The sequence below is a fragment of the Rhinolophus sinicus genome, chromosome 3 (genome assembly GCF_057876585.1).
Source record: "Rhinolophus sinicus isolate RSI-liver-muscle chromosome 3, RSI-T2T, whole genome shotgun sequence".
Taxonomy (NCBI): domain Eukaryota; kingdom Metazoa; phylum Chordata; class Mammalia; order Chiroptera; family Rhinolophidae; genus Rhinolophus; species Rhinolophus sinicus.
Genome location: NC_142503.1, coordinates 78,061,652 through 78,072,402, shown reverse-complemented (window position 1 = coordinate 78,072,402; position 10,751 = coordinate 78,061,652). Strand labels below are relative to the sequence as shown.

The window sequence follows — 10,751 nt, the reverse complement described above, 5'->3', positions numbered from 1 at the left end:
GGAGCTGCTGTTTTAAAAAGTATAAAATGTGAGAAACATGCGCTGAATGTTTAACTCAATGAAACCAGTAACCGGAAAGTGAGTGAATCTCTGAGAGTGTTTGTCTATAGGAACCTTGCTGGCAGGATTTTTTTTTTTTCCAAATTAAGGGAAAGTTGAGAATCAAGAGGTATAGAGATACAATCGACCTTACACACTTAGAGTGTTTAAAATACAATCCTTGTGTTTGTTCTCATCTCAGAAGCGCTGGGCTTGGTCTTTGTTACCTATTGGATTTCAGGAAGGCTGACTTGAGATGCGCCGTTGCCATTTCCTGGGTCCTCACTTTTTTTTTTTTTTCCTTTCGGCGCTGGCAGCCAGATCCTTTGTTGTGCCTCTTCTGCATTCATTTTTTCTGCCCTCGCACCTCCAGCCAGTGTGATGGGGATTCCTCCTGGTCCTCGCGCTGAGAGCTCCGGGTCGCCGCCTTCCCGGGCATCCGATACAGCACTGCTTTAATCATCCAGTGGGTGTCTGGGCTGGGTCCGCGCCACGCCGGGAGAGGCCTGGCTTTTGTGTCGGTGTTTGTTTCGGCAGCGATCCGACCCCGGCGGGAGGCGCGGGCAGCGACCCCTGAGGAGGCGGGGCCTCGGGGGCGGCTCCGCCCGGTGAGGATTTCACCGCCACTGCCGCCGCCGCCGCCCTCGTTTGTTCCGTTACTTCTCCGGGCCCGGACCGCTTCACCCCTCCAGAGCCGAGCACGCCGGCCGCGGCTGCCCAGGAGCCCTCTATGGCTTTCCACCCACCCAACCCTACTTTTTGCTTGTCTCCCCGCTTCCTCATTTTTCCTCGTTAACAGCATACTGGCGGAGCGCTTGGAAAAACTCAAGACTAAAAACAGAAGGAACAAATTCGATGCATCCGTCTCGGTCCTCCAGAGTTTGAGAAGCGTCGTAACCATGTCTGAGTCGGGGGAGATGAGCGAATTTGCCTACATCATGGAATTGCTAGCCAGAGGCAAGGTAGGTGCTGTGGCGCGCGGTGCGGTGGCCTGGATCCCCACTTCGGGCTCTACCTGGCCGGTATCTGTGGGCATCCCAGTCATTCCGGGGCGGGGCTGGGATTCCCGGGTCTCCGCTCTCAGCCCGGGCATCCCAGCAGCTGCACAATGCAAATTAGCCTTCTTTTCTTTATTGTGCTGCATCTCGGAAATGAACCAAGGGGGATTTTCCGGCGTGTTTGGGGCCAACCGGGCGGCGGCAGGGGGCTCCCGGGACCGTGAGGGCGAGATTTCAGCGTGCGAAGATGGGGAGGAGGGCCGGGCGCTGGCCGAGGGGGCGCTCCTGGATGCACTCGGGGGTGCCCAAGCGTGGCGACTTCGAGGGGGCGACTGCCTGTCCAGGCGCGAAGCGCGGAAGGAGGGTCCGAACAGCGGGTGAAGTGGCCGGGAGGGCGGGATTAGCTTGAGCGTGAAGTCCCACGGTGTGTCTGGTAAACAGCACCCTTGATCGCCCCGCCTTGGCGTTTCCAGGTCCTTACCGGCTGGTCCAAGCCGGGAACGTTTCAAGCCACCTTCTTTTGGTGGGGAGGACGAGATGCTCAGGAGCCGGATTTCAGTCCTGCTCCTGTCGGGGAGCCCTTTCCAAACCCAGGCTGGCGCTGTCGGAGGTGCCTAGCGACCACGCCCTCGGCCGGGCTGGGTGGCGCTGCGCCTGGGCAGAAAGCCTTGCGGGGAGGCTGGACCCCGCCGTGCGTGAGAGAAACTGCCCAGAGATGTTTGCAAGAGGGATGTGTCGGGAAATGCACAGGCCGCCGGGTGCGCGGTGCGTCGGGATTCGCAGGCGCGGAGAAAGCGAGAAACGGCGTCTGCCCTCTGCACCTGAAGTTTCTAGAAGAGGTGATGGCACAGAGGAGAAAAGTACTCCTGCGCGCGGTTCTGGGAAAGGAACAGGATGATTCTGCATGCCTGGAGTGAGCCCCTGAAATTTCAGCCTCATACCTCACTCACCCCAACTCTGCGGATGTAGAGTATGGAGTGATTTTAGCTTCAGGCCACATAGTCCTGTGGCTTTCGGGGCTGGGGATCCGGTTTAATGCTCTCCCACACTAAAGCGTCCCCGGCAAGCCGTGCGCCTCCCTGAATGCTCTCTCCTGTTCTGCAAACACGGAATACACGCATGTGAAATAGAATAGTTCTTAACATTTTTAAGGCAGGGGCTGTGCTTCGGGCTGCCCCTAACAATTACAGCCCAAGACCGTAAGTACAAACGGAGGACCCTTGTTCCGTTTGTCTTCCTACACCCGGGCTCCATCCTGCACGTCGAGGGCCGTCCCACAGTCAGGCCCGCACATCCAAGCTCCTTGTCGCCCCAAATAGCCTCTCCTTGGCCACCGCCCGGACCTAGGTTGCGTACCACAGCCCTCTCCACCCACCTTCTGGAGGACCGACCCTGGGGGGAGGAGATGTCCAGAAGGAAATGCTGTTTTAGAGCTGCGAAGAGGTGCGCAGCCACTGGACCAGAACTCGCCCCCTTCCTCCCCGCCCCCCGCCCCCCCCCCCAAAGCGCACAGCAGGACCCAGGGGCACTGGAGCTCGGACGCTGTGGGGGAAGGTGCAGGAGAGGGTGGAGGAGGAAGGAGGATGCCTTTTGTTGATTAATGGACCACTCTTGATGGGATGGGGAATAAGATGGCTGAAGTGAGTTTGGCCTTGTGGTGTCAGACATTCTTCAAAGTAAGCCAGCATTGTATTAGCTAGCTAATACTATCCTTCAAAAAGCGGGCAAAACTTTAAATTCTGAGAGCATAGTTCAGGGATGGGACCCAGAGATCTGCATGTTGACACCCCAGGTGATTATGAAGCAGACCGGTAAACTGTGAAGTAGGGCAGAACCATTAGTGAACCCTTCAAACTTCTTATAATAAAGTAAAGGTAAATAAAAACAAACCTCTCAGAATTGGCAATGTGTTTACCGCTATACAAAAACAAAATAGCCTGGTTTTCATCCACTGAACTTCCTTGCTTCACTCTTGACTAGGCACAGCTTCTTCGGTAGTAATGAGGCCTGCAGCAAACACAGCATTCTCAGCTGACTTCCAAAGTCAGAGAGACTGGATGCCCCTGTGGAATCTCTGAGGCTGGAAAGCAGGCTCTCACAGTAAGAACTTGGGACAGTTCCGCCCTCTGTTCTCTCTCTTTTTTTTTTGAGATGGTGGTGTGTGTGTGTGTGTGTGTGTGTGTGTGTGTGTGTGTGTGTGTGTGACAGGGGTAGGCTTAGAACCATTTCAACTGTCCAGTCTCCTCACCGCCCTCCCCCAACTCCATTTAAAACCCTCACTTTGTGCATGATTATACAGGATTTGAACACTGAATGTCTCTCTTGAGTATTAGCCACAGAGAGTAGAACTTTGAGATTTACTTGTTTTATTTTCCTCTGAGGAGTTTAGGTTCCATTTTGCTGAGTTAAAGGGGAGCAGAGAGCCATCGTCCTCCTGCCCCCTTCTTCTACCTTCCCTTCCTTCAAAGTTGAGACCAGTAGGTTGACCATCACCATAATTTCTTTCACTTTTCTCTGATGGCTTTAAAACTTTATGAAATTAATACACGGTTTTGCAAAAATACTCATCCTTTCCAGAAAGTTTTACAGAGTAAAAGGTGGAACTTCACTCCAATCCTCTACCTTCTTCTATAGCAGCAGTTTGCTGTCTGTCTCTTTTAAATTAAATTAGTTTATTGTGTGTTCTCTGAATGTGGGAGGTGAGCCTTTCATTTCAGGGAAACCTAAAACCCACATGACAAACCTGATCAGGTTATTTTCCTCTATTGTCATGATTACTTTAATATTTAACGTACACAGTGATCTCTACCAATGTGATCTTTCTGCTTGTGAAACAATACCTTTTAAGTATAGTTAATATCTCCAATAATTCTCAAGAGGTTTAAAAAATCAATGTAAATGGACGTCCTTATATTTCACTATCAGAGAAATTAGTACAATTTCTGGAAGCTGCTTTTTGTTCCTGTTTCTTTTGTAACTTGTCTCTTTGGGCTAAAAGAGAGCTTTCCAAATCTGTGATCAATATCTAAGATTATTCAAAGCAGTATATTCAAACTGTTCTGATCTCTAGAAAGATTTGCCTCACTAGTTTTTTTTTTTTTTTTTTATCATCTTCATACACATCTTCCCTTTACATCATCATGCACTCTTCTGGAACCATATAATGAAGATTCGATGACAACAAAGATAGAAGAATTTAAATTTAGTATACCTCATATATTTAGAATATTTAACATATTTATATTTATGTATAAATGGGCGGAAAGTACTTCTTGTTTCTCATCATTCAGTAGTTACTGTTCAGGCACTGCCAAAGAGTACAATAGTTTGAGCAAAATAATAGAGGCTTTGGAATACCTACATTTAATTTTGTTAGAGAAACAGGAAATGATTCCATTGGTGAATTATTACTTTTAACTTTGAACAACTTTTAGGCACAAAAATTTCAAGAACTTTTATAAACACAATTTACTTTAAAAAAGAAGATGCTTGTACTCTGAGAATTTAGGTTTAGAAAATCCTCAAATCCAGACTAATTCAAAGTCTTAAACTTCTTCTGGGACCAAAACCAAAATACCAAATGATCTGTTTTAGAACGCTCAATAGATAGTAGGTCACACAACTGATATCTAAACTGGGTGATAATACTAAGGTGTCCACTGCAAAGTATTCATATATATATATATATATATATATACATATACATATATATGTATATATATATATATATATATATATATATATATATATACAGTCTTGGGATTGGGTGAAATGTGTTAGGCAAACAGAAGATTTAGACTTTAGCAATGTCACTTGAAAATAGCTAATTTCATAAATATCATTATAATTTTCCTCTGATATTTTTTACTACATTGTTCAAAAGATAATTTGAAGAAAAGTACCCCTTAAACTATTTTCTAAAAGAATGTTTAAATCAGGTTTTTTATGAAGTTGAAAATACCATGTTTTATATTTACTTGTGAGCAGTGCAATAAGGACACAAGTGAGACCAGGTTTGAATCTTGGTTCTTTGGTATCTTATAGTGTGACCTTGAGGGTACTATGTAATCTGTGGGTGGAGGTGGGGAGGGGTTGTGGTTATTATATGTTCCCTCAGAAGGGAATTATACCTATTTCACAGGGTTATTGCAAGGCTTAAATGAATATTTTATGCAAAGTTCCCGATTATTGGCACATAGTAGGCCCTCAGTAAATGAAAGCTATTACATCTAGCTACTATGACAACAAGGTTGGGTCTTGAGACACTTTATATCCAAAGTGTGGTCATTAACAAGTGGAGGTAGAGTTGCCAGATAAAATACAGGATGTAGGGTTAAATTTGAATTTCAGATAAATAATAGCTGTTGTTTTTTGTTTTTGATTTTTTTAGCATAACTATGTCCCCTTCAATATCTGGGACTTGCTTGTGTTACAAAAACTTGCATTATGTATCTGAAAATCCAATTTAACAGGGTGTCTGGCCTGTGTTTTTATTTGCTAAACCTATGATGCCTAAATGTAGGAATAATAAAATATGGTCAAAGGGGACCTGCTAACAACCTCTCAATATTACCAGTGTTGTTCACCTCATGGTGGTCAAGACACCCCTTTGCCCACCAGTACACTCCTGCCATTACTGGGAAAATGCCTGCCAGAGCAGCACTGTGTTCCTCTCATCAAATTTCAAATTGTTGGTCTGGTGCTATCAGTTAGTAGATAAATGCCCACTGGATTTTCTCTTAAAACAAAGAAACAAAAGCTGAAATGGATGGGTAGATAAGGCTTTCAAGACCTCAAACATTAGTGTATGAAATGAGTGTGTGTAATCATGTTAGACTGAATGGTAAGACTCTAAATGCTAAAGGAGTTCAGAGTAAGGGGAGCTAATCAATGAAAACTAGACTAATGAGAAAAGAGGCTGTAGACCTGTAGCTTGAAACTTGAGTAGGATTTGGCTAGGCAGTGGAAATCTGAACTTCCTGGCTTGCTGGACTCCCTCCCCTGAGGTTGTTCCCATAGAAACACTTTATGACAGGTGAGCCTGGTCCCTCTAAGGCTTGGGTTAATAACTGATAAATGCCATTTATTGTCTCTTCACCTGTAACCTCCTGATACCAAGCAGCGTAGATAGTGCATGTGCCAATTGCTGTGAAATCCTGTGATTCACTTCATTTGCCATCTTCCTTATTTCCCCTAAATCCAGGGCTCTCTGAATTTTGTACCTAGTTTGTTTGATGATTAGGGGTTCCCATCAGGAGGCAAGGTTTAGGAGGATGTGGCCATATCACCTTCTTCTTCAGGAAGTACTAACAGAATGGGACCCTGGCTGTTTGATCTCAGACCAAACAGATTAAGAGCCAGTGGTGCCTCACATCGCTGACTGAATTATGCACCAGGAATTTAATCTCTTGTTGGGTATTAGGAATCAGTATGGAAAGAGTCTAGGTCAGTTTAGTGAGTAGGACATAACCTAAAGGGTAACGGGTTTATATTTTAAATGTTGGGTAATGAATATTTATTGAGTCTTAGTTTTACCAAACCAGGATGATGATGCTGTGTGTGTGTGTGTGTGTGTGTGTGTGTGTGTGTGTGTGTGTGTGTGTGTGTTGGGGAAGTGGTGGTTGTTTAGCAGGTCAAGTAGGAGAAAATTGACATCTTTCCCTGACCTTTTGGACTTCATACAGCAGATAGATGTGACATAGCTCATGCTTCTGTGATAGAAGAGCAATTAAGCAATACCAACAAGCAGGAGATACCATAATGAGTAAATATGTACGTAAAGTGAATAAGTACATAAAGAGTACTGAAGATCTGTGGACTTGGGGTGGGGCAGGCATGAAATAAGCTTCCTTGTGTTGAATTTTGACCCATATTTTTAAAGAAACTATTGGAAGAGGAGGTGCTAGGTAATTCCAAACTAAGGAGAGGTAGGCACCAAGGGATAGCATATGCAATGTAAATCGGGGGAATAATGATTTCAAAAACAAAACAGTACAGATCTTTCATGTCATTGGAACTTAAAAGCCTGTAAAAGCGTCCCAATGTCTACAGAAAGGAAGCATGGTATTACAGGCCCTCCAAACTATAGTAGACTCATTTTGAGTTATTACCAGTTTACCTCCTTGCCCCCCAACACACAAACATCCATATACATTCACATGCACATATATCCCCTCCTGGTTATATTCATACACAAAGTTGCTTGAGGTCCAGGACCTTAGCTTATTTTGTCCCCGTGCAAATGAGCTATAAGGACAGCAACTTACACATATGGAAAGTCATCTGTTAATTCCTAATCGGTAGGCTTGGTAATGTTGGCCTGGGAAAAGGAGGCTGACCAGAGGTGCAAGGGGAAGGAGAGAAAAGGATTTACAGACACCCCCCCACACACACACACAGGATTTTAACTGGAGGAACTGGGAAGGATCTTGGTATCTTTGTAACTGGAAGGCTGGAATGTATGGATGTTGAGAGAAATGGATGAGATGACACAAAGCATGGCCGCCAAAGTGGGTAGAAATGACTAAGGAAGTGGAAGAATGATAGTTTAGGATGGTGGTTTTATATTTGCTATCTTCTTTCCAATATTCCTCCCCTTTTTTGCTTTTAAAAGTTTATGGATTAAATTACATTAAAAAGTTTCTAGAAGTAAAACATACTGTAAAGTTCAAATAATACAATACAATGTAACTGAAAAGTGTCTTCCATACTGGACTGTATTAACATTTTTGTGCTCTATTTCAGAGACTTATTTTTATTTACTTATTTGCCCATATAAGCACATATGCCTGTCTTATTTTATACAGAATCCAAAAAAAAAAAGTTTTGCACTTTTTTTATCACTACATTTTAGAAATCGCTTTTCATCAGTACATTCACTTTAACTGCTGTATAGTATTCCATGGTATGGAAGTACATTATGGGTGATAGAAATTTAGTTTTTATAAATAAGGTATCAATTAAAATCATTGTACGCGTTTTTGTAAATAAATCTTTCAGTGGGAACATTTTTAGTAGAATTGCTGAGTCAAGGTATAAGCATTTACAATTTTTAATAGCTCTTGCAAAATTTCCCTTCAAATAAGCTATACCACTCTATACTATCACAAAAACGTTTGGAAGTGCCTAGTTCCCCACATTCTTGCCAAGTGTATTAACATAATTTTTGAACTTTGAGAGAATCAGGTGGAAAATGATAGCTCATTGAAGTTTGATTTGCATAATGGAAGGGCTTCTGAATTTATTTTCAGCCAAATATTGTCGTTATACATATTTTATGTTTATTCGTGTTAATGAAGCCTTCTAATCTCTTTACTCTGTTAACTAGTTAGTTTTGGACCAAAGCGCTATTTAAGTGTGCTGATAAGAGATTACAGCTAGAGGGGAATTATTTAACCCAAGACCAGTGTTAAAAACAAACTGACTTACGGTATAATGCTTCTTAATGGTTGAACTTTTAAAAATCTATATGGGAACATGGTGTAGTACATGTTATAGGCAACTAAATTACACAGGCATTCGTTATTTTCCTCATTTGCCTCCTGATTAGGATGCTTCAAATCTGTGGAAAGAAGGCAGCCTCAACTCCAGCACGTGGGGCCACGGGAACAGGCATTACATCTTGACCACAAAGGTCCAGTCGTTAGCCGTTAGCCGGCAAGGCATTCATCCTCTCTGCACCTCATCTGTAAATTGAGGGGTTTGCATTAAAGACCATTGCTATGGTCCCTTGCTGTTCTTAATTCTACACTGCTACATCGTTGTTTAATTGCCGGGCTGGAGAAGAAGCTACCACTCTTGACAGTGCTGTGCGAAGACAACAGACCTTTCCACAGCGAGAGACATCTCCCAAGTAGGAAATAAAAGTAGGAAGCATTTCAAAACCTAAACGGGATACCGCGCGCTACAGCTCTGTAGTCTCTTCCCCTAGCTGTTTAGAGCGCCCTTTTCCTCAGTCTGTATGTAAGGATGGAATTATTTAGCCGGGAAGGCGGTGGCGTGACCTACTCGTAAAATTACGACTTCCAACAATTCCAGGTTAATTTGTTTTCCGTTTGCTTTGAAAACAAGATAGAAGAAACGCGCTTGAGCCTTGGCAGGTGAATTTCACGCTGCTACTCCCGGAGCTGTCCGAAGCCCGCTTTAACTAACACTCGGCGGGCGCCTACCACGCGGGTGCGTGGGTGCCGGCGCAGCTCCTGACCAGATGTCCCCGCTTCCCCGCGCCCTCTGTCCGCAGGAGCGTGTGTGTGGGGAGAGGGGGCGCTGGGGCGGGGAACCGCAGAGCAGCTGCGGGGGCGGAGCAGGGCGCAGACCCCAAGTGGGGCAGGCGCTCCCTTGCCGCCATCTGTTGAATTCAAATCCTGTCCAGCAGCCGGGAGAGCGACCCCAACTCTGCGGCCTGTCGCCGCGCCACTTGGCAAGAACATGTCGTGTCGTCCGTGACAGCGCCGCGCCCGGGTGTATAAAAGCAGAAGCAGAAAGCGGACGATGAGTGGTTGGCGACCTGTCAGGGACTGTGAAGTTCACCGTACGAGTCGGGCAGGAAGAGAGCCGGCTGGGGACAGGGACCCACTAGGGGAGACCCCGGCCCTGGCAGGAGTGGGGTAGGCGGGGTCTCGTCCTGGTCGCCTCCTCAGCGTGGCTCTGCGGTGCTCCGTGCGACGGCACAGGGAAGGCGGTCCGAGCCCGCCCGCAGTGCCGCCGCCGGGTCTAGCGTCCTTAGGAAACGGGACTTGTCTGTGATGCTTGGCACCGCGCTTTATCAAAGATTAGCGAAAGCAAAATGAAAGCGTAAGGAGCCGCCCGGGCCTGAGGCCAGGGCTGCAGTGGGTCGCAGCTCTGCAGGACAGCTCCACCCCTGTCCCTCCCGGGCGCAGCCCTCAGCCTCCGCCTCCCCCGCACTTCCGACCACGGCTGCAACCCGGTGGGAGTGAGGGGCGAGAGGGGCCGGGCAGAGGCGGTGGCGGAGGGAGCTGGGACCCCACCGCGCGCCACACCCCCGTCCTGCTGCTGGGTCGCTGAGCCTCCCAGCTTCCCGCAGCCCCTCCTCCTTTGTGCGGTGGGCGCTGTTGCCCGGGCGACGGCGCCGCCCCGCCCGCCCCGCCCGGCCCCGCCCCGGCCCCGCCCCGGCCCCGCCCCTCCACTGCGCCCGCGTCCGCCCGCCCAGCCGCAGTCCCCAAGATCCGCCGCCGCAGCCGGCAGCGGGGCGGGATTCCGGGGCCATCGCAGGGAGCGAAGCTCGGCTCTCCGCGCCTGTGCTCTCGCCCGCCCCGGCCTACTCGCCGCGTCGGTCCGCTGGCCGGGTCTGGCTGACCAGCTCGCCCTCCGGCTCCGAGTCGAGGCTCTCCGGCCGCCTCAGGGACCCGCCCACCAGACCCTGCCCGGCGCCCGTCTGCCTGTTTGGACCCTGCTGTGGATGACACCTGGCAGAAGGCTAGCATGGAGGGGGATGGTTCCGACTCGCTGGTGAGTCGGGGACAGGGGCAGGCGGCTTCCTCACTCACGATGGCGGCGCGCCGGGGCCCCTGGGTCTCTCTTCCCTCCGCGGTGAGCCGGGAGGGAGCCACTGCTGCGGAGGCGCCAGGGCTGCTGTGTGGTGGCCCCGCTTCCTCTTCGCCGCCCGGGGCCGGGTTCCGCAACCCCGTGCGCCTCATCCCTGCCACTCGGTGGGTCGGAGAAGGGGTCACCTGGGCCCGGAAGAGGGCACCACTC

General features: G+C 48.0%; 1 protein-coding gene across 8 annotated transcripts in view; it reads left to right on the top strand.

Moving 5' to 3' along the window:
- Window positions 1–393: 393 nt before the first annotated feature.
- Window positions 394–10,751, top strand: part of TRIM36 (tripartite motif containing 36) — a 43,510-nt gene continuing 33,152 nt past the window's right edge. For 4 of the 8 annotated variants that reach the window (XM_019727814.3, XM_019727813.3, XM_019727811.3 and 1 more), the window contains exon 1: window positions 394–1,001. In XM_019727814.3, coding sequence (XP_019583373.3) covers window positions 939–1,001 — 63 coding nt within the window. In that variant the 5' untranslated portion in view covers window positions 394–938. Of the gene's footprint in view, window positions 1,002–10,199; window positions 10,506–10,751 lie in introns of those variants that run through there. The other 4 variants (XM_088796672.1, XM_074328594.2, XM_019727815.3 and 1 more) reach the window with 3 other exon arrangements.